Source organism: Lissotriton vulgaris, unplaced genomic scaffold (assembly GCF_964263255.1).
Source record: "Lissotriton vulgaris unplaced genomic scaffold, aLisVul1.2 SCAFFOLD_442, whole genome shotgun sequence".
Classification (NCBI taxonomy): Eukaryota; Metazoa; Chordata; class Amphibia; order Caudata; family Salamandridae; genus Lissotriton; species Lissotriton vulgaris.
The window spans coordinates 865,672-892,985 of NW_028255431.1; the positions used below are offsets into that span (position 1 = coordinate 865,672).

The 27,314-nt window shown below is 47.4% G+C and overlaps 1 protein-coding gene across 2 annotated transcripts in view; it reads right to left on the bottom strand.

Annotated features, from left to right (window-relative positions):
- Nucleotides 1–27,314, bottom strand: part of LOC147659125 (plexin-A1-like) — a 589,684-nt gene that overhangs the window by 434,564 nt on the left and 127,806 nt on the right. For both annotated transcript variants that reach the window (XM_086951953.1, XM_086951952.1), the window contains exon 3: nt 13,259–13,441. In XM_086951953.1, coding sequence (XP_086808079.1) covers nt 13,259–13,441 — 183 coding nt within the window. The remainder of the gene's footprint in view (nt 1–13,258; nt 13,442–27,314) is intronic.

Below are 27,314 nucleotides of genomic sequence, written 5' to 3' on the forward strand. Positions count from 1 at the left end.
CCCTTGTACCTGTGTATGGTACCCTTTTGTAATTTGCACACGTCACTTTTCTCTGGTATCACACTGTTTGCTACCTCCCACTTTTGTTTGCTTTAGATACTTGCACAAGTGCCACCATTGCCTACGTAACGTTTGTTCTTGTGCTGGAGTGTCTGCCATTAATTGCAGTATTACACCTCTACTTGTACTTTGTACGCTTTTGTAACCTGCACACATCACTTTTTCCTCCTGTAATGTACCGATTGCTACCTCATGTATTTTGGTTGCTCACTATTGTCACTTTTGATTCATGTAACTTAACGTTTGCTTTTGTAATTTGTCCACTTGTAATTTTTCTCCTCATGTATTATTGCTGTTCCTAGTGTGAAGCGCTCTGACATCTTCGGGTAAAGTCCGCGCTATATAAAATTGCATAAAAAAAATAAATAAAATAAAAAAATTCCAAACATCACCTGGCCCCCACAGCAAGACCCATTCTTCCTCGCCCACTATGCCCTGAATGTGAAGGGCTGTGGGCGAGGTGTTAAGACTAACACCGTTTCTGGGCTGCATGGGCGCCAGGGGGCCGAGGTGCAAATGGCTCAAAGGCCTGAGAAACACCTGGCCCCCAGGGAGGCCGATTATTGCAAACAATCACCCCTCCCCAGCCCAGCCTCAGCTTGATTGCTTGGCAAACAAAACAGGTGATGGACCGAATGTGGATCAATGTCACACATTCAACCCAGTCCAAAGATCTGGGCCCAAATCCATCGTTTTTTTGCACTCCACACCACCCTGGGTTAGACAATGGCGATATGCAAATCAGCTCTGACCCTGTGCCCCATGGGAACAGTTCAGTCCGAACTACAAAAGCCATGTCCTTCCCAGAACGGAATCAAGCATCCGAGGACCGGACCGGTTTCGAGGTAACACCTCTCATCAGCCCGGCTAGCTTGACTCCAGTGGTGTGGAGTGCCTGGGACCCACGTCTGAGCATCCCCAGCGCACTTATGGCGAATTTGCAAACAAAACAGGTGATGGACCGAATGTGGATCAATGTCACACATTCAACCCAGTCCAAAGATCTGGGCCCAAATCCATAGTTTTTTTGCACTCCACAAGGAGAGGCCACAGCTGACAAATGCTGTCCGGCCGGGCTGCTTTCATTTTCTCTGTCTGTCTCGTGCCCTCCGTGGGCCGTTTTTTTTCTCCCCTTTCCTAGTCCACTCTCTGTGGACTGGGACAGGGGAGAAAAAAACGGCCCACAGAGGGCACTGAGGCACCATCCCTTCGGCCCATTCCCGAATGCCCGCCTTGCCAATCCGCCCCTGAGCACTGGCATAGACCACTGTGAGGAAGGAGAGCAGGGGCCGTACAAGAACCACTGAGGGGACCACCTTCAAGGAAGGGCAGTGCCCACGGAGTCCCTGAAGGAGCCACCACAGGTGTGCACCGTGGTGGCAAAAGACCAGGAGGCGCACGAGCGGGTCACTTTTGACCCGGGAACGGCTCTGAGCAGGTGGCAGTGTAGGAGCTATCCGTCATGGACACGCCCTACTCCATGCGAGGCCACCTGGTGAGGGGACTGAGGTAAGGAAGGGAGGGGGGGAGAACAGGGCTGGAGGAGGGCACACGTCACGTGCTGGAGTAACAGGCCACGTGGAAGGCAGATAGGGGGTGGGAGGTCAGAAAAGGAAGCCTTTTAAATTCTGGCAACAAAAATGGAATGCCACATAGGAGTAGTATATGAAGTCATAGGCCAATGAGTAACACGCTTAGCAAGAGGCGCACAAGGCAGCACACCCCATCCGGTGGAATGACCAACCAGGGAAAGGAGCAGCCCACATGAAGACACCCAGGGACCCGCCAATGAGGCGACCGTGCCACAGAGAGCGCCTCGCAGGAGAGCAGGTGGCAGTGCCACACAGCGCTTAGGAGAGGTGGCAGTGCCACAGAGAGCGCCTCGCAGGGGAGCAGGTGGCAGTGCCACAGAGAGCGCCTCGCAGGGGAGCAGGTGGCAGTGCCACAGAGAGCGCCTCGCAGGGGAGCAGGTGGCGGTGCCACAGAGAGCGCCTCGCAGGGGAGCAGGTGGCAGTGCCACAGAGAGCGCCTCGCAGGGGAGCAGGTGGCGGTGCCACAGAGAGCGGCTCGCAGCAGGAGCAGGCACTAGTGCCACAGAGAGCGCCTCGCAGCAGAAGCAGGCGCTAGTGCTACAGAGAGCGCATCTCAGGGGAGCAGGTGGCAGTGCCACAGAGAGCGCCTCACAGGGGAGCAGGTGACAGTGCCACAGAGAGCGCCTCGCAGCAGGAGCAGGCGCTAGTGCCACAGAGAGGGAATAAGGCCAGCCTGGTGCGCCGGTGAGGAATCTGCCAGACAAAAAGCAATCATCGGTTTTAGGGCTGAATAATTGGCGGTATCATCTCGCCCTCTCCTGCAGCATCGATTTCCTCCCACTCGCTGCCTCCGAAGCTCCGCCGCGCCACAGGCCTATTTAAAAACCTGCAATTTGTAGTTCAACAGCAGCCGAAAGATTCACTGCAATGTGATCTCAGACGCGGCTTGTCACTTCAGATCCCCTATCGATCCGCGCCCCGCCCGCGCGTCCCCGACGCCTTCCCCGGGAAGAGTCGGGTTTCCTCCAGAATGCAATAACAGCGCTTTATTGCTCGAGGGGTGGAGGGAGGCGAGACGATGAGGTGCTTCGATGCCCTGCTTCCTAGCACATTCCATTCACGCTGGGGGTACCCGTGCTGGGCTTCTCTGGACGTCTGTCTTTCCATGGGCTGCCCGGTGACTCTACAAGCAGGGCTCGAGTCGGGGTACCACGACGTCCCCCCATTTATTTTACCGGAAGCTCGATAAATGGAGCCACACATTCACTCTTTGGCCTCTCTGGGGCGAGATCGGAGCTCATTCAGAACGCTGCTCACGCGCTGGCTTCTCTGATGCAATCGCATCTAAGGGGTGAGTGAGGGGAGGCAATGAGTCTGATGGTGCAAGCCACCTTTCGTGATGTCATTTCCTGTTGTGACGTCAGCAACCCCCCACTTATGTTTTTTAGGACTTGTGCCCGGTCTACAAGATGCTAAAGGTGCGCGTCTTCAGTCACAAGCCATTGTGGCTACTGAAATCTCACATGGCCACTAGATTTAGAAACATGGTTACCATTACACTCGACAATGGATCATTCTACCAAGTGCCCATGGAGATTTTTTTAATGTGGTTTTAAGCAATTGAAGAGAGTTCGAACCCACATCCAAGCCGCCATATCGACTGTACCCAAGATGGCGGCGAGGCTTCCCACTGTTACAACTCAAGGCGCTCGATTAAAGAGATTCATATTCCCAGGTGCACTACTACCTGAAACTAAAAGGCTAGTCTGCTACTTTTAAAGATTATGTTAAAAAATGAGATTTGTGACTATTCGTCCTGCATTCATGCAATGGTCATTTCCTTCTCTTCAAAAAATTGAAAACGCTTGGAAACCAGCAGGCCGCTGCTGTATTAAACCCATGTAAAAAAAACAAAAAACAGAGCTAGGTGGGTACCTACGTATCCAAAAAGTGATGATGCAGCTAGAACAGCTGCAGGATATAGTGTGGTGACCTTTGGAAAGGAACTAGTCCTCGAGCAAGCTATTAAAAGATTTAATTTTTATAGTGTCCTTAAACAACAAAATCAAATTAAGGGCTGGCCAGAGAGCTGTCCACGTGTCTGTGGGAATTACTGCTCCCTCTCTCGGGAACAGGACAATCCTTTCAGATGATTAAACAGTCACTGCAGCAATCAGCAAGGGCGGTCCCCCCGGGGGACGACCAGTGCCGTGTGACGGCATCTCCAGGAAGTCACAAGGACATGCGGCAACCACGGACCGGGCACTCCAGGGATGGAGGAGGCGAGGGGCAACAGAGTGGGCGAGGGGCAACCGAGGGGCAACCGAGGGGGGCGAGGGGCAACCGAGGGGGGCGAGGGGCAACCGAGGGGGGCGAGGGGCAACCGAGGGGGGCGAGGGGCAACCGAGGGGGGCGAGGGGCAACCGAGGGGGGCGAGGGGCAACCGAGGGGGGCGAGGGGCAACGGAGGAGGCGAGGGGCAACGGAGGAGGCGAGGGGCAACAGGAGGAGGCGAGGGGCAACAGGAGGAGGCGAGGGGCAACGGAGGAGGCGGGGGGCAACGGAGGAGGCGGGGGGCAACGGAGGAGACGAGGGGCAACAAGGAAGACGAGGGGCAACAAGGAAGACGAGGGGCAACAAAGGCAACAAGGGCCACCTTTGTGCGTGCTGCGGGTAGGGAGACTGGACTCAGAGGACGATGGTGACGGGGATAGGAAAAGAATGAATAGAACATCTGCAAAGAACATTACTCATATACTCATGGTGCCTTCTTATGCAATGCAGGAGTAGGTGGACAGGAGTGGTGCGGACTGAACCACAGTTGCATAGGAACTGAAATACTTGATCGCCACAATATTCACTGAGCGGGACACACAGCAATGTACACCTTCTGCGCCAGAGACAACAAATGTGCTGCATTAAACAGGCCATTAAAAGGCGGCCATATTAATCAAAGTATCCCCGCTGGTTTCCAGTGGGCTAAGGCCTGCAAAAGGCAGTGACATTCGCCAATGCTCGTTGGAGCCAGCACAGTGCCAAAGAACGAACCCTGTAGGGTCCAATCCTCAGGATAATCATGTGAACTATATATCAGAGGGACACGCCTAAACACTCCAAGATTCAGCAGACAATAGATTCTAACCCAATTCTTTTCGGGCCCAGGGATCCTTAGCGCACTGCCAACTGAACCCCAACCATTGCCTTCCTTCCCCATGTTCTCAAGAGAACTGAAAACTCGCCTTGTTTAAAATTCCATCCCAAAGGAGCAAGCCCCTTCAAAATAACCTGCCCCCTTTCTGAAAATTCTGCCAAGTCATGTTAAGCTGGCTTGAGAGCCACCAAAGAGTCATCAATTTTCTGTGTGTTCAGAAAAAGACCCTTTCTCTTCAATCGGGTTTCAGGCCACAATTCATCACGGAATCGGCTTTATTGGGGTTTTCCTAATATATTAAGATCACAATAAATGGACGTAAGAACACTGCCCACATCCCTTTCAGATTTGACAGCGGCTTTCTCATTCTCTTCTTTTGCAAAGGCTTTCAGGGACAGGTATTTGCGGTCAAGCATTACAAAGATTTCAATCTTTTGAGAGTGATGGACATCAAACATGAACATTGTCTCACTTTTAGTCAGGAACTTAAAGGCTCCAGTTTGGTGTTCCTTGGGGATCTTCCTTGAGCCCTACGGTATTCAATGCTACATGGCTCCATTGCAACAGTGATAGAGACTTTAAGAAGTAAAGCCGTGTCTTAAGCGGATGGCATGCAGTGGATTCTATCCGTTGGATAAAACCGCATATGGCTCAGAATTTTCCTTCAAAAGGAGTTGATCCAAGGTTATTGATTGGATGCAGAAGAGTTAACGTTGAGTGTAATAGCGGACAAAATTGAGATTCTGGACTTCGGAAAGGCCAATAATTCTAATACCAGTGACTGGTGGCGTGAATCTTTGCGCGTCACACCTGTGCCAACTATGGTAGTTAGAAATATGGGAATATAATTTGATGAACTTACTTTCAGGCAACAAATTCTCAGTAACACATGAATAGGTTTCACTTGAATACAGACTTTGAAGACCTGTTGAGGACCTGGAAAATAGTGGTGCATGCGCTAATAACCCATCTGACTCGACTACACAAACAGTCGTCATTTAGGTTTAACCAAAGCTGTGATTGGCTGCAGGAGGTACAACATGCTGTCCCATGACTGGATTTGAAACTTTCTAGTCTGTCTTCTATTTCTCATAATCTTAAACATTTGCATTGGCTGTCAGTATATAAGTGCATTCAGTTAAAGATCCTTGACCTGGCGCATAGAATACATCATGACAGTGGGTGAGGTTCAAGAGAAGCATTTCAGCATTATAATCCCAGCAGGGAGCACCGATCCGCTAAGGCCATGCTTTTTAAGTTGCCAGCTTTTAGACTGAAAAGATTGGTAAAACTGGTCTATTTTAGCAGCAAAAGCATAAATGAGCTTCCCCATCCTTTACGCATCATCAACTATGAATTTCAGTTCAGAAAACTCTTCAAAGACCTGGTTATTTGTTCAGAATAGAGAATTTAACTTGATTGCGTTTTTCGAACGGGGGCGTCCTATTGGGGAAGCTGCTTCCAGAGGTGTTTCTGGGAGTGGGGGTGTTAGGGTGTTACATGCCGCAAATACATTTATTATTTTGTAAATAGTTGGGTACAGGAGCTTTCAGTCTGTTATGGTAAGGCGTCTGTCAGATTTCACCTGGGAGTTTTAAATACCCACCTAGACAAAAAAAAAAACAATCTTCTGTTTTGAAGGTCTTTTAAAAAAAAAAATGGGTATTTTACAAAATATTGTGTTTTAAGTACCCCTCACAATTCTCACTCCTTTCCCCTTCCATTGGCCCTTAAACCCTGATTATGCGCTATTTCCCATCTAATAATTAGCATGATATGCCACAGCGTGATGGTCGGAAAATCTGACCCGCCAACCCTCACCCCCCTTACTGACCAGGCTACGCCCCTGCTGTTTGCACTCTATAAATAAATTCGTTCATTGTTAAAGGCACTACATGTACAAGACACTTCATTTTGTACCTAAATAACACATTTATGTCAAGGCGTCACAATTGGCTTCTCAGACCTCCTTCGGTTGTAACAGAATCTCTTTACGTCTTTATTCGTAGACACGAGACCGGTCACTCTGTTGTACCTTTTATGCCTACTACTGCCCACCCCAGTAAGGAATGTCGCAGCTTTTAGACCCCACTTTCACTTTGATAGTATATGCCAACCCTCTATGCCGGCCCCGCCCACCCTCAGACTACAGATCTTTACTTATCGCCTCCTTTCACCCCCCACCCCACCCCCTCCCGGAAGGATATGGTTGTGTCGCAATATGACACGGGAAGCAAGCCGCTCTCTGCACCTGCATCTCCCTGGTACATTTTCTTTGCCCCTTCTGGTCTGGCGTGCTCCTATACCCTCTGCAACATTGGCACCATGTGTCCAATTTTTAGTTTATAGATGCATACTCTGCGTGCTACTGTCTGGAGCTCCGATGCCCACTATGGCCTTGAATGTAGTGTAAAGACTCCTAAATAAACTAAAATAAACAAAGGTGCATTGATGTAAAATGCATTTCTCTGTAGCTCAATTCACCAAGGATTACCAATCCCTGTAGAACCCACAGATATACAGACCAGAGGTGAGCCGGCTCCTCTGTTGGAGTGGGGGGGGCACTGCCCCACTTAAAAGCCCCCTCTAGTCCCGGAGATGAAAACGAAAATAGTAATTTATTATCATTTTATTTTTCATGCTTGTGCCAATCAGAGCGCCAGAAGGGAGGCACGGCCGCTGCTGAATGACCGCAAAAGGCACACAATTGATTGACGGAATGCAGAACAAATCAAAACATTCTCCTCCAGTCAAGAGATCAGGGTTCAATCCATCATTCTTTTGCTCACCATACCATCCCTGGTTAGACCTGGCCATATGCTAATCAGTCTTGACCCTTTTCCTCATGGGAACAGTCCAGCCCGAACTGCCAAGCCAGGTCCTCCCTGGACCGGAAACAAGCATCCTAGGACCGGTTTCGGGGTTTCTCCCCTCTTCAGCCCGGTCGTCGGTCCTGGGCTCACTGTGCTACTGGATTCAAGCTATCCTAGCTGATGAGGTGTGATACCCCAAAACCGGTCCTAGAATGCTTGTTTCCGGTCCAGGGAGGACCTTGCTTGGCAGTTCGGGCTGGACTGTTCCCATGAGGCACAGGGTCAAGAATGATTTGCACATGGCCAAGTCTGAACTGGGGTGGCATGGTGAGCAAAAGAATGATGTATTTAACTCAAATCTCTTTACTGGAGGTGAATGCTTTAATTTGTTCTGCATTCCGTCCATTCATTGTGGGTCTTTTGCTGAATGACAGCAGCATCTCACTCAGCAGAAAGGCAGGTGGGCTGGTTGAGCACTGTTTAAAATGCATTGCACTGTTTAAAGAGCACAGGTCTTTGTGGCCGTCCATCTTGTGACACCAAACCACACATTCGTACTTTAAGCATCTCTGGTCCAGCTGTTTCAAGACCGCAAAAGTCTCCAGAGTGCTGTGGAGCGCAGCATGGTGCCGCTCCTACCAATTCTATCGCTGCTGTCATATTGGTGAGAGCAGCGCCAGGATTGGCAAAGAGCGATGATGGATCCAGTTCCAGTGAAAGAAGGTCCGGACCGAAGGACAGAGTGTACTATATGGTGAGAGTTTTCCTAATAATATATTATTTGCAAGCTTAAAAAAATATATATATTGTTTGCGTGCCCACCCCCTTCTCCCTGATTCTAACATTAAGCCCTTCATTATTTCCAACTAAAAGCTCAGAAAGGGATGAGGAGTCCGCAGTAGAAGAGCCAATCCAGTGGCAAGCATCTGCCGCCATCTTGATTTGAAGCCACTGATGCAGGTGCCGTTGTTTTGAATCGGATGTGGAGGGAAAGAGACCAGCACGTGACAAAGCAAGTGATGTCAGCCCGTTCCGCCATCTCCCTCGTTGGCTTCTGCGGTCGCTCACAAGTCCAATGGACCCAGGACCTTGCGCCAACTTAGACCATCCGTCGCACAGATATTTCACGCGCTCTCTGCATGCGAAGAAGCCACAGACGCAGGACCAGGGTGCTAGACGACCACTCGTGACGCAGTGAGGGTACAGAGGTGAATACCAACTGCTACTTATGAACACAGACAGAGTAGGGATGGACCAAGGTTAAGTGAAAAGTGTCCGCGTGTATGGCATGGTCTGTTTTGTTCCTATAAGGTTATTATAATTGTGCAACTTAGTGACTCACAAAATGCAAAAGTCATTCTAAAATAGAATTTTTTTTTTTTTAAACATACAAAGTATTGACTGAGAGGAGACTTTCTGGACGGCCACAGATGGCAATACTTTTTCAAAGTGTCCCACGATCACAGTGCAAGAAGAAACAGTCTACAGTGCACCAGGGAATGACATGGGAACACTACACAAGACTTGCATTGTGTGTGCCACAGTGTCCACAGCTGTTCGTGTGCAGCAAACACACTCGAAAACAGTTTACAAGCTATACTTAAATCGTGTAAGACGCACAGGCCGCCGCAGCTGCCGTCTGCAACTGTTATTTATAACAGTCCCTTCAAACCGAGCTGCAGTCTGCTGGGTTTCCGCATCATGCTCTCTTTCATAAGAAGCATGCGCAAGAAATAACATTTTGGGGTTAAGGAATGCATCGAATTCCAGGGAGTGGTGCAGCAGAGGGATAGACAAAATCCAACAGAACTAGAGTCGACACACCTAATCTTTCCTGTCCCTTTTCATTGACAAAAGGCATTTCGCAACAGAGAGCTCAACCAAACTACAGCCGGACCTAAAAAGCTACATGGCCAAATTTTACCCTCTGAACAATCCGCTAGATGAGCAACCCAAACACTCCAAAGGCAAGGTGCAGAGAGACTGGGCATAGCTTAAAACACACTGGTAATGAGTTATAGAAACTATTCCCTAATTAATTCGGCAACATCAACACGTCTTTTTTTTTTTTATCTTTTGTCTCAGAAATCTTTGTTTTTTTTAAAAAAACAAATATATTTATATTTTGTCTTACTCTGAAAAATTGTTTTTTCTCTGCCTGTATTATTGGAAGGCATTATTTTTGTAGAGTAAGCACCTTAAAGCCAGCTACCACCGGCACATGTGGCGCTGCACAGGTCCAATAACCCAGGTACTTAGATCATCCTCTCCTGAGAGACTCTGCTTTAAAAACACTTATAATCACACAAGTTCCAAGTGCTGTAGAATTCCAGGCTTTCCAAGACACCCTCTCCCACTCCATTGAGAACTCCCAAGAAGCGCCGGCACCTACAGGTAAAAAATACATATATATCGGCGCTGAAGAGAACTCATTTACATAGTCAGTGCTTTTCCTGAAAATCTGGCAAAGATCGATTCTTCATGGGCCAACGTTGGACACCCATGCTCTAGAAAGGCCTGGTAGAGCTGCCCTAGCGCATCAAAATACGGATATATCCGCCATTTTGTTCCCATTCAATGGGCTCCAAAAATCTTTCTAACTATAAAAGGTCCACTGATCAGGAGTGGAAATTTGCATCTAATTGTGTGGAAATGTTTTCAGACATGCTCTAGAATGCCCAGAGATGCCAGCCAATGGTCATCCATGTAACAACGGGTCTGAAACGGCCTGAAGGCCCGCTCCATGGCTGGCGGCTCCAGAACTGTCCAAGACCATTCCAACCAACTTCAGAAGAGTTCACATGGACAGCATGCCTAGTTATCCTGCCTCCCAGACTGTATTATTACTAAAGTGTGAAGCGCCTGGAGCGTGCCCCACATACAAAAAGCACTATATGAAAAATGCACAACGTTCAACAAATGCAGTTGATGGTTGAGGCCACATTAGCAACTGCGCTAATTTAAGGAAATGAAAAGGAGGAGAGAATTACATGGACATACCATTTTTCGCCGTGAAGAAATACCTTAAACATTTTGAAAACCATGAAGAACAACATTTTTACCTAGGGCAGCAAGAAACCTAGAACCAGCCCCGTCAGTGCTACCATTTTTTTGGGGGGTGGGGCGAGGGTGGGTAGGGATAAGGACACAGCACGCCCTACAATGACAACATAGTTTGTAAACCTGAATTTAATGTCTACGCTGAGCAGGTAAATACGAAATAAACCAAATCCAGGCCAAGGGTCCATCGTTCAATGGACTTTAAATCCAACATCACATTCAAGAAAAGTTCACTCCATCCACAGCAAGGTTGGGCACAGGCCATCCGACAGGATACAGCAGACCTACTAGTGTTACTAACATGGTTAGAGACAGTGGTTAGAGACAGTCGTTACTAGGGTTTTGGACCGGTCACACTTTGTGTGACGTTTTAAAATTTTTAAATATGTTAACTTCCCGCACATGTGATTATTTTGCAGGCACCAAACACAGGACTTGTCAACAAGAGGATATGAAGCGACACACAAGACCCACCTCAAGTGTCTAGAGTGGGCACCCTGGTACACCTATGCACCTTTCAAAAACGTCTCCTCCTGTCCAGCTGATGCTCACCTACAGAGTACACCTTACGAACATTCACCACTACCACAGGCCGGATATATTGTTTCAGCCAGATAGGGGTCTCTGCAAAATTATAATCCCACCACCTTCACAAACCTTTGCACATAAAATGTGCAGTAGAAATTAGGTTTCATGAGAAGGCTAAAAAAAAAAAAAACACCCCTCCTGCAAAGTAGTAGATCCTACAGAACTTACAACTCTTCACCCAGTACTAATTTTATACTTCATCAAAATTTGATAATTTGGTGAATTTGAATTTCTAGATAAAAAAGAAGTACAACATTCCGTAAATCAAATTGTGAATCTTTAAGAAAAATAATCAAGTGGGTCTAAAGGAATGTCAGCCAAAGGGAGAAAGTGGTCTCTCCAGGAGAGGGTTTGTGAACCAAATCTCCCACCAAGGTTATATATAGATGAGGTATTTGTGACAAATATACCTTTTTTTGCAAACTCTCATGTTACTCAACTACAACTCCATTCTCAAGAGAACCAAGACCCCCCCCTTCCCTCCTACATTCTGTGCTGTTTAAATCCAGCACGAATTACGCAGACCATGCGCCACCAGAAAGCAAGAGTCACTTCAACTGACATGCCTGAGGTTTTGTTCAATTTCCCACGCATTTTTTTGCAGTTTCCCTTTCAGTTCTGCATAATGGTGGAAGCATTTTAACTCACAATTCTCATATTGATTATTTAAACACATTCACTGTGCAGCCAAGGACCCGTCTCAGGCCAACTTGCTTTTTAAGTGCATTTTTAAAACCCTCGTGGTGCCAAAAATAAAAGAAAAATGTAAATTTTAAAAAACATGAACTCTCGTCTTGCACAAGGTTCTACTTTAAGCCGCAGCAGCACAGGAGGAGACCCCGGTGAGTTCCAAGTGAGGCACCGAAAATGGGGGCGTCCCACCCAAACAGGCACGACTTATAGAAATGAACACAGCCCATACACTTCCGTGAAAGCAGCGCGGAAACTGCGGCAATAACTTGAACACAGGCTGACGTAACTTAAGCAAGCTGCACTAGGTAACAAATCACCCAAGCTGAGAATCAACAACCATTGACAGTTGCAAAAGAAAGTAGAGCATCTGGACAAGCGGAAACCAAGACTGACTAACAAGTGCCTGTGGTCCCAACAGCAAAACACCACAAGGGATTCAGACCCATACAGGAAGAGACTGGTCCGGAATCTTGGGCAAAGGCGTAGGAGTAAGGTTCTACATTCGTAAAGACTGCGTAAGTGCTCCAGACGGCACAGTACCTCTTAGTAGAGCAAACATGTTATACAGATGCCTCCAACAGGGCTCAGGATGACAAAGGGCCCTATAGCACATACAGTGAAACTATTCATTAATCAACCTAATGAAAAGCCTTGGGCAACTGAAGCAATTCAACCGCAACAAAACTAGGCACAATATAGATGAAGCTGAGAATAAGCATTATTTAATAAAAATGACACTTCTAAAATCAGCTCGGAGCCCTGGATAAGGCAAACGGTCTAACGCCACCACCAATGCATTGTGCAATTTAATTCTTTTTTTTTTTTTTTAACTATGTTAATTTCTGGCGTCTTTCTTTTTATTTCGGTTTTAACCTTTGTATAATTTAGGTGGTGCTGTGCTTTCTCAATGCTGTGGTAGAGATGAAAATCAATGTAGTACAATTAAACAACCAACCACCAACAACGTAAGCAAATGCCAAAACAACTGTTGAGCTGGGCAAAATCGCAGTTGCACAATTAATGAGAAACAAGACTTTTCTTTCTATCTTCCATGTGCTCAGAAATCTGAACACAAGCTGCAAAAAGGCTATCCACATCCGAAACCACGTGCTTCCAAAACAGGTAATCCCTCTTCGTAGAAGAAGTCCCACCTCAGTTAACTCACTCACAAGTCTCTAACACTGTCCCACCTCCGTCCTCTTCGGCATGTACAACGTAACTCGAACAAAGAACCACAGCAGTCTTGTGAGCGCCATGGCATCACAACAGCAGGTTGCTGGCACCACCCTCTTCTTTTATACCTCCTGAAGAGGGCAGGAGTAAGACCTTCTCCCCCAACACACCACTCTCATGGTCTCCTACCTTCTTGATCTTGCCGCTCCTCGTGCCGGCGAAGACGACAGTGTGTCCCCGGTAGTCATAGGCTGCCACGGAGGTCATGCCATCCTCCTTGTCCAAGAACAGCGGCATCCCGTCGATTGTGACCGTGCCACCCAAGGGTTGGTTGAAATCCTGCCCACAAAAGTTGCTGTCTATCTGCAGGGGCTGTGAAGAGAGAGGGGAAAATCAATTAAACCAACGGATCAATCACAGGGTTGAGTGATCTTACAATCAAGAGTACAGGCAACAAAGAGCAGCAAACCATAATCAGCAATCAGGAAAATGATGACTATTGTTCAAGACTACAATGTTATCTACACTTGACTTAAGCATCTATTTCATCCTCGAGATTTACTTCTGTATGTTCTTGCTTCTACTATACTGCTTTGGAAACTGGAAAAGCACTATTTTGCTTAGATTTGGCCATACATAACCTTAGCGGTCCTTCACCTCATGAAATTAAAAAAAAACGTATTACAAATACGTACATATACATTCAAAGAGGGTGATCCAATTTTATTGCCCTGCACCCTCACTGTAAAGAGTTTGACATTCAAAATGACTACTTTTCAATCCTTCCTAAAAATATTTGGGGAATGTAATAAATAAATGAATTAAATGAATAAAATAAATAAATAAAGTATAACTATCGGGATTTTAACATGAACAAGTTTCTAGCTCAATGGATTAAACGTTGCTAAAAATGATGCAACTTGTGTTGCAGTGCAGTGGAAGGCCCTTCTTGGAAGTAGATTGGTCACGTTTCAAGAGCTTATTGCTGCATTTGAGGTGGTCAAGTGGTGCAAATGAGGTGAAACTCTAGCTAAAACATTGTAAACTAGTGTTAAATTTACAAAACAATTAAGTAAAACGGCCTCAAAATGTGCCACAATTTGCCTCTTCTTTCCGCTTTATTTAGCTAACTACCGCATAATTTGGTCCACTCCTGCTGTACAAATCCAGTGGCGCTGGTTAAAAGGCTTTGCTCAGGATGGCATGTAGTCAAGTGGGGGAGCCGAGATTTGAACTCTGGTTTGCTACTTCTGCAGTCTGAACTTTGCAGCACAACCACATCTTCCTCTTGATCCTGCGGTTACGTAACATTTCTCCATGAACCTGGGCTTCTAACAGACTATCACACAGTTCTTTGCCACCTTTCATCTTTGAACAATAAACGCACAATGCAGCTAGTTGTAGTGCATAGTGCATGTTTACATACAACAATTCAAGTACGTAATCTTTCTGCTCCCTTAGACATTTTCCTGTAGCATCAAAATCTGTATTTCACTGGTTAGATGTCTCCCCTGCAAGGGATTCCAAGCCACTGATGAATATGAAATGTAATATGTCATGAGACCATGGGTGAAAAATATTGTATTACTATTATACCGCTTTGTGGTCCTGGCACGTGCTAGATCACGGGTTCTCAAGATTTACTCAGGTCACCAGAGCCCCTCAATAGCACGATATATTTATATGCCACAAACTGTGGCCACAGACAGCAGCAAACAGTATTGTGGGAGATGTAGTCCATTCTCATGATAGGCTTCGCATTATCTGTTAGTAATGGCCATACTGTAGTGTTCTGCTTTCATTACCAGTTCAGTGCTCGAGGTCACGGGATGACCTGACGTTTCACTTTCCTTACAGCTCTCCAGAGGAGCCGACAAGTGTTTGGTTGCATGGGTTTTAAAAACCTGCAGGAATTTACATTTTTATTTGCTGGAAATAAACACCCGCGGAAGCGGACACACAAAATGGCTGCCACTTTTCAGCCACGTGATCCAACTCACAGGGTGCGGAGCACCCTAATTAGTTAAACGGGGGTTCTTTTCTGCTGCCTCCCAGGCAGGGAAAGGAAGGAGGCGGCGCAGGTGCGCGTCAAGGTTTGCGCCGAGGGTCAGGGACGCGCGCACACGGCGCCACCTCGCCCAAGGCCCAGGGGGGCCCGCTGAGCCGGGTGATGGATGGGCCCGTCACATGGCAGCCTCCGAGCCTAGAAAGAGCGGGAAACAATGTACTGCGGCTCCTCTGGCATGCCCGGCACGGCCCGGGCTCACACGAGCCGCCTCCATCTTCCAGCACAGAACACAAATATTAAAAGGACAAAGAGCAAACGCAGGCGCCCAGAAGCAGAAGCAAGCGCCTAATGCATCGCGACAGCATCCGTGGCCCCAGCGCAACCATAAGCCACTTGCAGCAAAAATCGAGTCCATCCATAGAAATGAAGCGGTCAGCAAACCGTGACCACAGCTGGGCACTGCAGGACTGTCCAAGCATAAAAAAATAGTCTCTGCAGGGCACAGTTAAAGGGTGTCTAGGGTGTGGGAAGAGTCCCTTCGGTCCCGATACAAGTCAGAGTAATGGATCTTCTTGACTCCTCCAGCGGGAAGCAAAACTATCCACAATTGTTGGTTCCACTGCAAGCGCAGGCCTAGTACATACATGCCAACATTTTAGGACAGGGATGTGAGATTTAAAATAAAAAATCGTGAGAATGAAAATTCCCCATTGACTTCTATTGTAGAAAATGCAATTTCAGGAGGGAGACAGCTAAAATAAAGCCATTTTTGACTTGAAAAATCAGTAGTCTCCGGCCTGAATGGGGTCTATTGGCATGTATGCTAGCGTGAGCTCCGGCCCAGCTCCGCGCTGTACACTAGTTCGCAGCCGATGATGGTGAAATTTGATTGATTTGATGTATTGTTATTGTACTATTTATGTATTTTTATAATTAAATTAGCAATACAGATATGTGAACTCAAAAATATTGGTGGTGTTCACAGACATTCGATAAACATATGATCCTCAGCGGAAAAGACCAGCATAACAGACAGACTTGTGTCTGTTGTAATGGTGGTTTTGTGGAATGATTGAATCTTAATAAAGAGAACTGCGTTGATGCGTCCGTAAAACACAGAACAAGACATCAGGTCTTCATAGGGCTGCAGAACAAAGGGATTGGTGTGAAATTTACAATGGGCCCATCGGCCAGTTCATCTCCTGAGGCAACATTATTCGTACTGTGTCAACCCACAACTGCCTTGTGCCACTTTCGGTTCTGGGAACCTGGACTTTATGGGAGGGGCGACGCAGCCAAGGGGCAGCGCAAAGCAGCCAAGGGGCGGGGCGACGCAGCCAAAGAGCAGGACGATGCAGCGTACCTAGTGAATACAAACATTGGGTAAGACCAGTGTTAGAAGTGGGCGGGAACGGAAGGGCACGGCGTGCCCCTACTTTTAAAAATGATGCTAGTCCGTTCCCCTACTTCTTGTTTTTTAAAAAGTGTACCTGGAACTTTATTTTTCTCCCTGTGTGGTGCAAGGTGCACATTTATTTATTTATTTATGGTCTTGTAGAGCGCCTGATTCAATTCCCGAAGGGATATCTCTGCGCTTGTGCTTCTACTGTATAGTCACTATTAGCTTTTAGCAGTAAGGTAGGGAGAGTTAGTCTAAGGCAGTGTGAAGCATTGAGGAAGGCCTCTGCAGTGGACAGAGGGCCATCAGTGCAGCAGAGCGCGAAAACGGCTATCTCTGATGGCCCGCGAGTCACACCTCATTTTGTGAGGCCGCTGCCTGCCTGCCCCCACTGCGACCAATACAATCAGGATATCATTTAGGTGTCACACAGAGGGTCCTGGCCCCTCCTTTACAGCTCTACTCTTTTCTCTGTACCGGGCGGGGCCTGCAAGAGGAGCATGGACTGCCTCTTAAGTTGAACTCCACAAACCTCAAGTAAGTTGGGAAAATAAAATACCTGGTGCATTTTTTTTTTAAATAAATGGTAAATGTCGAATGTCTTATCTGTTGTTTTTTAATGTTACTTTTTTTCAATGTGTAGTGCCCAGTAGTGCCGGTGTGTAGATCTGTGTAAAATTGGCTGGGTAACATGAGTTATTTTATGTTAATGTCTATAGTGTGCCTGCTTAATTGCACAAAGCAGCTCGGGAAACATAAGGTGCATTACGAATTTCGAAGTACCTAAATATGTCCATATGCGGGTGCACAGAAGTAAAAAACGTATACATGCCTGAAGAAATACAAGCATGAGTAAGGAAATGTGCACGTCTACACAGATAGCGCTTTAAGTGCGTCGCTGCTCATAATAGCGCTTTAAGTGCGTCGCTACTCACGGAATCAGGGAGCTGTTGCCCATAGACACCATAAATGCCCATTCTTCAGGCGGTGTGCCCTGTGGGTGCCCCTTTAAACGCAGGGCCTGAGACAAGTGGTAAGTTGGCTCAAGCAGCGTGATCTATATTTTGTGACATTTTCTTTCCTGTTGCTGGTTGTAAGCAGTGTCCTGTTTCTTAAAAGATCCTTTATTTGAGATGTCCCTTAAATGACACTTTCCAAGTGTATATGACGATGCAGTCAGTGTGATGTCTCATAATTGACCCCTTTCCATTAAAACGGTCTATCCTCAAAAGAAGAAGTCTGGGCACTAATTAAACATTTTAATACAAGTAATAATGTCTTCAAATCTGACCAGATTCAATTTTGTTAAAAGATGCTCAAGAGAAAATCACTTTCAAGCCGACAAATGTTTGCAAATGTTTTTTGTTTTGAAGTGCCTGGAACAATATCAACAAGCATTGGCATAGGCAATAGGTCTCGCTTTTGGGACCGTATATGTATTTAGTTAGGCAGCACAATATCCTTGGTGCAACAACATCAACTGTTGTATGGCTAAACACTTATAAGGTCCCAAAGGCGAGACCTGTTGGCTATGCCAATGCTTGTTCTATCTTGCACTCACTCTTTAACATTCGGTATCACATTCTCACTTGCACTCACTCACACTTTTTCCTACTCTGATAACCTCATTCTAATTCACAGTGTCACTTACTCTACGTGACTCATTCTCACTCAGTTTCTCTCTCTTTCATCCGCATACACTTTTTCACTCATGCTCGGTTACATTCAGGCACTCAATCATTCGCACCCACATTTACTTACTCGCACTCATTCTTCTTTGCAGGACACTTGAATACATATTTGCTGTACTATGTTTGAGCAGCCAGTTGGCTAACATGAATATGAAGGAGCCCTTGTGGGTTTCCGTGAGTCAGATCAGATTCTCTTGAAGAGTTCCTTTGTGTTCTGAGCCCTTTTTGACACATATGTACAGGAGGAGCCCTATGTTCATGTCCTCAATTTTTGAGACACAAAAATACTCATTGATTTCTGAACAAAGAGAGTAAAAGCGTTAAGGTAACATGTTGTTCCTGTTTATATTTTGCATGCTTTACATAATCCCAGCGTCAACATTCCCATAAATATGCCCCTAAACTCACAAACTTGGTCTCTCTGCTTCGTACACAAGCACTTTTAGCATGTGCTACCTGCTTTGGGGCCACTGCAATTATGCAGCAATGGAGGACAACATTATGTTGCAGTGTTGACTAAATTATGCAGCAAAAAAGACTGCAGTGTTATGTAGTACATTTTCTGATACTTTATTATTTTTACATTTTTGCACATACTAACAGTCTCTGGAAAGCTTTCGCCTCATTAATCCCAGTGTAACATGCAAATGCAGCGGTGACAAAGGTGACCAGTCAACCTTTGCACATGGCCTTCCACTTCACAGCAACACAATTTTATGTTGTTTAGTAACTTTTGCTCCGTTAAAGAACTTATATATTAAACCTCAATTAACAGGTTTATCGATTGTTTGAATGAAATGGCGGTATAAGCTGTAACTGGTCAGTGAAATGCCAAATTTACTAAAAATTGGTATGTTTTGCTAATTCTAGCCACACCTCCGACTCCGCCCACTAATCCAATCCTCTGCTTATTCCCGCCCCCTGAGTCTCCGCCCACAGTTCCCCTTCTTTTTTTCCCCCACTTCGACCACTGGGTAAGACAATGGGACTGGCTCACATTGTCAGTTGCAAGCCAGACCTACTGCTTATACAAAGCTACCCGGCCCACCAATTATGTATTTCAGCAGCAGACAAATGCGGAGATACATTTGCAACAGTGTTTCCCAAACTGTGGGTCGTGTGGTGACCTGCTGGTCACTGGTATAGTCTTTCAGTTGTACCAGCCACTCCCAGAGGGCTGGCTGACACCACGCCCCACCTCCATCCAACACAGGCGTCACAGGACATGTGACCCGGCAAATAAAAGGGGCCGGGCGCGCGTGCTTTGTTTAGGCCAATCAAAATTGATTGATTCTGGTGTTAAATTGGACTTGTGTTTAATCCAGCTGGTGGCCTTGTATTCGAAGTTATGTCTTGTATTTTGATGACAAATATTTAATTGAGTGTGCCTCGCCGGGAAAAGAAAAGGGTTTTGTTGAGGTACCCCAGGGCGGGCATTTGTATGGATGGTGTACGAATGGCTGCATGGATGTGATGACCAGTTCAATAGGCGTATGATTCCGTCACAGTGTCTATGTTGTGTATAAACTATGTATTTTAGAGAGCAATTGTCAAGTTCATTTCAAATGGGCTCCTAAAAGAGAATTTAGAGTGTCTTAAAGTGTTTTGTCTCTAATATGGAGTAGTTCTATTTAAAAAAAAATATTTGAAAACATTGAAAAAAATTACATAAATTGGCCTGAATAAGCTTTTTTGATTAATTCAAACGGAAAGAGTGGTTTTGTGAGGGCCGAGGGCTGAATCATTGCCCAAACAATTGGTTAAAGAAGGGTGCAGTAGAGGCAGTTTGTTATGTTTATTATTAATGCATGGGGGCCTGGGACCCCAACGCATTACAGGTCGCAATAGTCCTAGTGATAAAGAAGAGTGCACCAGCCCATGTGTGCCGCTCTCTCAGCAGCCTGCACCAGCCCATGTGTGCCGCTCTCTCAGCAGCCTGCACCAGCCCATGTCTTCCGCTCTCTCAGCAGCCTGCACCAGCCCATGTGTGCCGCTCTCAGCAGCCTGCACCAGCCCATGTCTTCCGCTCTCTCAGCAGCCTGCACCAGCCCATGTGTGCCGCTCTCAGCAGCCTGCACCAGCCCATGTCTTCCGCTCTCTCAGCAGCCTGCACCAGCCCATGTCTTCCGCTCTCTCAGCAGCCTGCACCAGCCCATGTGTGCCGCTCTCAGCAGCCTGCACCAGCCCATGTCTTCCGCTCTCTCAGCAGCCTGCACCAGCCCATGTGTGCCGCTCTCTCAGCAGCCTGCACCAGCCCATGTCTTCCGCTCTCTCCGCAGCCTGCACCAGCCCATGTGTGCCGCTCTCTCAGCAGCCTGCACCAGCCCATGTGTGCCGCTCTCTCAGCAGCCTGCACCAGCCCATGTCTTCCGCTCTCTCAGCAGCCTGCACCAGCCCATGTCTTCCGCTCTCTCAGCAGCCTGCACCAGCCCATGTGTGCCGCTCTCTCAGCAGCCTGCACCAGCCCATGTCTTCCACTCTCTCAGCAGCCTGCACCAGCCCATGTCTTCCACTCTCTCAGCAGCCTGCACCAGCCCATGTGTGCCGCTCTCTCAGCAGCCTGCACCAGCCCATGTCTTCCGCTCTCTCAGCAGCCTGCACCAGCCCATGTGTGCCGCTCTCTCAGCAGCCTGCACCAGCCCATGTGTGCCGCTCTCTCAGCAGCCTGCACCAGCCCATGTCTTCCGCTCTCTCAGCAGCCTGCACCAGCCCATGTGTGCCGCTCTCAGCAGCCTGCACCAGCCCATGTCTTCCGCTCTCTCAGCAGCCTGCACCAGCCCATGTGTGCCGCTCTCAGCAGCCTGCACCAGCCCATGTCTTCCGCTCTCTCAGCAGCCTGCACCAGCCCATGTCTTCCGCTCTCTCAGCAGCCTGCACCAGCCCATGTGTGCCGCTCTCAGCAGCCTGCACCAGCCCATGTCTTCCGCTCTCTCAGCAGCCTGCACCAGCCCATGTGTGCCGCTCTCTCAGCAGCCTGCACCAGCCCATGTCTTCCGCTCTCTCCGCAGCCTGCACCAGCCCATGTGTGCCGCTCTCTCAGCAGCCTGCACCAGCCCATGTCTTCCACTCTCTCAGCAGCCTGCACCAGCCCATGTGTGCCGCTCTCTCAGCAGCCTGCACCAGCCCATGTCTTCCGCTCTCTCAGCAGCCTGCACCAGCCCATGTCTTCCGCTCTCTCAGCAGCCTGCACCAGCCCATGTGTGCCGCTCTCTCAGCAGCCTGCACCAGCCCATGTCTTCCACTCTCTCAGCAGCCTGCACCAGCCCATGTCTTCCACTCTCTCAGCAGCCTGCACCAGCCCATGTGTGCCGCTCTCTCAGCAGCCTGCACCAGCTCATGTCTTCCGCTCTCTCAGCAGCCTGCACCAGCCCATGTGTGCCGCTCTCTCAGCAGCCTGCACCAGCTCATGTCTTCCGCTCTCTCAGCAGCCTGCACCAGCCCATGTGTGCCGCTCTCTCAGCAGCCTGCACCAGCCCATGTCTTCCGCTCTCTCAGCAGCCTGCACCAGCCCATGTCTTCCGCTCTCTCAGCAGCCTGCACCAGCCCATGTGTGCCGCTCTCTCAGCAGCCTGCACCAGCCCATGTCTTCCACTCTCTCAGCAGCCTGCACCAGCCCATGTCTTCCACTCTCTCAGCAGCCTGCACCAGCCCATGTGTGCCGCTCTCTCAGCAGCCTGCACCAGCTCATGTCTTCCGCTCTCTCAGCAGCCTGCACCAGCCCATGTGTGCCGCTCTCTCAGCAGCCTGCACCAGCCCATGTGTGCCGCTCTCTCAGCAGCCTGCACCAGCCCATGTCTTCCGCTCTCTCAGCAGCCTGCACCAGCCCATGTCTTCCGCTCTCTCAGCAGCCTGCACCAGCCCATTTGTGCCGCTCTCTCAGCAGCCTGCACCAGCCCATGTGTGCCGCTCTCTCAGCAGCCTGCACCAGCCCATGTGTGCCGCTCTCTCAGCAGCCTGCACCAGCCCATGTGTGCCGCTCTCTCAGCAGCCTGCACCAGCCCATGTCTTCCGCTCTCTCAGCAGCCTGCACCAGCCCATGTGTGCCGCTCTCTCAGCAGCCTGCACCAGCCCATGTCTTCCGCTCTCTCAGCAGCCTGCTCCAGCCCATGTCTTCCGCTCTCTCAGCAGCCTGCACCAGCCCGTGTCTTCCGCTCTCTCAGCAGCCTGCTAAAGCTCATGTGTGCCGCTCTCTCAGCAGCCTGCACCAGGTGATGAGCTACCCTCTCAGCTGTGTACTTGCCTTCATGGGTATCTGCACTGAGATAAAAAAAAATCTCTACTCTGGCACAGTTTGAAGAGTCTGTGGTATTTACATGGTGATAATGCCAATGTCTAATGTTTATAGAAGAGGAAAACTACGTTTGTGGCTTCAACAAAAGCAGAGCAACATACGTTAAACATCCAGAAACCTTTCCAGAAAACTTCCTGTAACTGGTTCCATTTCTTTCACTTCCAAGAACATACCAGCCAATGCCACCACACCCGGCAAACCTGATGTGACCACAAGAAGCAGAAAAGTAAGGTTTACAGTCTTGTAAAATTGGTTACTTATGTCTCTGTGGAAAGTGAGGCGTGCTAACTTCAAATTACAATATTTTATTGAAAAAAGATGTGGTCTCAAGAGGTACGCAAGTACTTGTGGGCATTTCCAGAGTGTGAACAGCCACAGACCAATGGGAGAGATGTACAAAGGTGGCGGTAGCGGGTAGAAGCACAGACGAGGGGGTGCAGAAAGGTCTAGGGACCATAGTGAGGACAGCCCTAGGGGCATTATCGGCTGGATCCATCAGGTCAAAGGTTCCAAACCACTGGGTGCACCGTTGCTTCGAGAGAAAGGCCTTTGGTTCTCATTCGAACCCAAGATGGATTGATGAAGTGCATGCTAGAAAAAGCAAGGGAGCTCCCCTCCCAAGCAGATAAAGAACACTTAAACTCAATTGCTATGCATGGCTCTCATTCGCCGCCATTAGCATGAATGTCAGGGTCCCCAACCTTTTCTGTACTGAGAGCTACTTATGTTCAATGAAACGCATTGACAGTTACTAATATTAGTTCTGTATAATTTCCGGTTTTTTTATATCTATATTTCAACCAAGTAAAAGCATTCTAATTTGATAAGCTAATCTGTACATAGGTGAGCTATTCAGAGGTAGCCTGGGAGCTACAGTAGCTCATGAGCCACTGGTTGGAGACCCCTAGGGAGAGAACTTATTAACCACTGTTGCCAAGTCACACAGGAATTCCATGCTGCTCTGGCCGGGCCCTCTGAGAGCCTAACATGTCAGTGCTGGATAGCAAAGAAGGAAGCTTCTGGAGGGGAGGGAAGGCACAGAGAGTGGTGAGTGTAGGTGGCAAGAGGCCATTTTCTTGTTTTTTTAATTGGGCCAATTAAGAGATAACATTCTGCCCCCCTCCCCCCCTCGCCCACCCCCCCTCGCCCCCCCCCAGCCCCCACGTACTCCTTTGTCCCTTCTTACCAGTTGAAAGCTGGTTGTGGTGGCCATACATAACATACAGTTATATGTGGGTAAACATTGTATTATTGGGATGTTTTTGCCCTTAGGGTTCTGAGTCACAGACAACTCGAGCTCGCTCTCGCTGACTCTTTGAAGCCCTCGGTGAAAACCATCCTCGTAATTCCCGGTTACCCATCTATGGTTCTATATGTTCATCACCCTAGTCTACCATCCGGCTACCCCCAGTCCCTGTCAAGTCCAGAGTGATCACCGAGGCAGCTTTGAAAACCACAAACCAATACAGTCTCTTAAACACTTCACAGGACGACAGCAAGGGGGAACTCAACCCTACTTCAAGCCGGCCAGCCTCTTCAAGCCGCAGGTGGGGCGTCACAATCCAAGCCCAATTTCAGACTTACGAGGACCAACCAATGACATCCAAGCTTTCATTAAGAAACTGGAGGGCCAACCGCAGCAGCTCACAGAACTCTCAGCCATCACCCTTGCCTCTTAAGGACAGCCAAAGAAAGCCAATCATGGGTCTCCCTGCAGCTGTGAAGGTCCATCAGCATGGACACTTTATTTTTTTTTATTGAAAAAGATGGTACATAAATGGACAAATTTCAACAATTATTACATACATGATAAGAATTTGATAAATATTTGATATATTTACATACATTTTTAAGTACATCTTGTTAGCGGGAACGAGGAAAATAAATAAATAGGGTAAGAAATCAGTTTCAATTAATTAGAGACTAACAGAATTTTTATCCATTTCTATCTGTTCTCCAATTAGTTACAGGAGCCCATAGGCGTATACCCTCCTTACGCTGGCTCATGCCTTTATATTCATAGAGGCAGGATTCTATGTTATGAATTCCTAGAAATCTCGAGAGCCACATCGGAAAGGATGGGGGGTTCGTATCTTTCCACGCCGCAGAAATTAAAATTCTAAGTACAGCAACAGATAAAAACATTAGATCTCTTTCAGCCTCACCTAAACCCAATTTAGAGTCTGTACCCAGTAAAATTAAGGTAGGGGATAGGTCGATGGACTGACCTAGCAGCCCCTCCATAAATTTAATTATTTCTTTAACATTTTCCAACTGTTTGCAGGAAGAAAACATATGTATACTGTCAGCCTGACTTTCATAACATCTGGGACAATTATCATTTTCGCTTAGACCCCAGGCAAATATCTTCGCGGGTGTATGGTAAAGATTAAAAATAGTCCATCAGCATGGACACTATGCAGTTGTGTAGCGCTATATAAATACCCCATTCATTCATAAGCGCACATGCATGGCGAGGCAGCCTCTCTCCTCAGACGACTGGACACAGTTTGAGAAGACACCACACACTGTGGCACCTAAGCCATGTAAGACAAAGCTCTGGCAACTCAAAGGCACTGAACTCTGTACCACACCAACATACATCCTAGAAGCATTCATACTAACATATCACACCACAACAACAATGCAGCACAGCCAAGCAGCTGACTAGGGATGCAGATTGCATCGGACCAGTGGTAGACGTCACCCAGGTGAAGCGAGCAAACAACGGCCTTCAGCACACCTTCCACACTATGGAGATCTTTAGCACGACCCAACTCATTTTACTTTCACACTAGCCAACAAAAACCATCACAAAACCAGACACTTGATAAATCTCTACCAATCAAGCCAATCACGCATGCGTAAGCGACTGTCGGAAACCAGATGACCATATGAAGAAAGTGTCCAAACTACAGAAGCACAAAGGTGCCCTAGTAACTGTTGATAGTACTATACAAAGGTTAAGGACCACCCAAAAAAAGGCTCATTGACTAACTTCTGTTAAGGTGTGCAAAGACACGAGTCAAATCATCAATCTAAACTCTCTGCTACGCCTTTCACGGTCTACACCAGCATAAAGTACCACAGGACTGCCTTAGCCCAACCCCAAATACCTAAACCCACTCCCAAAGGCAGGCTGAAGGTCAACTTCAACACATTCATCTGGTTTAGCCATGCCCACCTCCCACATGCCACGGTAACAGTGCCCAACTGCCAGCCACCTGGCATAGGGGTGCCCAACTGCCAGCCACCTGGCATAGGGGTGCCCAACTGCCAGCTACCTGTTTGGCAGACCAGTGCCCACTGGACACACCTCTGGCACAGCCGTGCCCACATTCCATGCCCGAGTCAGCAGTTACCACCGACCTTGCTCAGGGGTGCCATGTCCATGTGTCTCCGAATTAAGTGAGTTTACGATCTGCTGTCAGGTGGCGTTAGACCCCTGATGAAGGGTCACACATATGACCCGAAATTCATTGGGTTAATGTAATTTTTTGTTGAACAACATGAATACATCCTTTGAATATGGAAAATTGAAACCAAATGAATTAATGCAGAATAAAAAGTAATCTGGATGAAGAAACAGTTGAATTGATCAAAATTTGAATATTCGAATGAAATCATGAAACTTTTACGTTCTTTGTAAAGTGCACTCATCCTTCGGGAACAGAATTTTTCTGCACCACATATCATTGTATCTCCAAATTGAGTGCCACCCTTATACACTGCGGTGGACAATATAGATAACGGGCCAAACCCCATGCTGAAAAGAAACCGCAAACAATGTAAATGACAGACCTAGTTATGATGTCTAGAGTGTCATTAATAAATACCTGGCGAAGGAGGTCAGAGGACATCTTTGCATTCAGCTGCACAAACTCGCTACTGACAACCCCGTTGAAGTCTTTTATGAATGAAGAAGTGTTAAGTGTGGTTTCCACTTCCTCAAAATCTAGCAAGGATAGATGCAGTGGAAAAAACTATCGATTATCCATAATCCTGAGGAACAGGCTTCTCATTCAAAACGGCAGCAATCCATGGTGCAGAAGAGCTTACTCAGTGGGCCAAGTGCTTACTGCAGAGATCTTTCTGTAACCTGGAGGGCATAAACTAGAACACAGTTCAAGAAAAGTTTGCCTTCCATCCTTCAGAGGCTGATAAAAGACGCCCTGTGGGTTTGGCAGTAGCTCTTTCTGAACACCAGGGTGTGCTGTGCTATTCATCAAGTGCACCAATTATCTATTTATTGGCTTGTATGACGTCAATGTGTAAAATGTGCACTAGGCTACCTTTTGGTATATCCCGCCCATCCTTTGAGGTGGTACCCTGCTACCTACAGGCGTGCCAAATAGGATGCAAGGGTATCAGATTCACGTTTGGAATAAAAATAAAACCAAAAACTAAGTAGATAGAGCAGAATTAACGCCAGACCACGTATGGTCTTAAACCACGGCTGAGCTCTGCCCCTTGTTGCAGAGAAAGTCCCTTCCATGAAGCCAACAGCACCCTTTAAATTATCTTTATTCTTTTTTTAAAGTACATTAAAAACATTTTGTGCCACTTTCTAGTTGGTAAACCCCAATTAGTGTAGGCCAATAAATAAAACGCCATGTCAAAGGGTGGACTGCACCTACATAGGGTCTTGTCAGAGGTTTTGTTCATTTATCGATAATTTAATATTTGAAATATGTAATACAAATTGCAAGATGTTTAGTCTATTGTCAAAGATGGGTAACCATGGTGATGTTCGTTTCTGTTGAGGGAATTTTTTGGCAGTCAAAGATTAGTAAGCCTTCCAAAAAGCCGTCCAACCACACTCAAATACCGCAATCACTGCCACAAATGATTGGAGT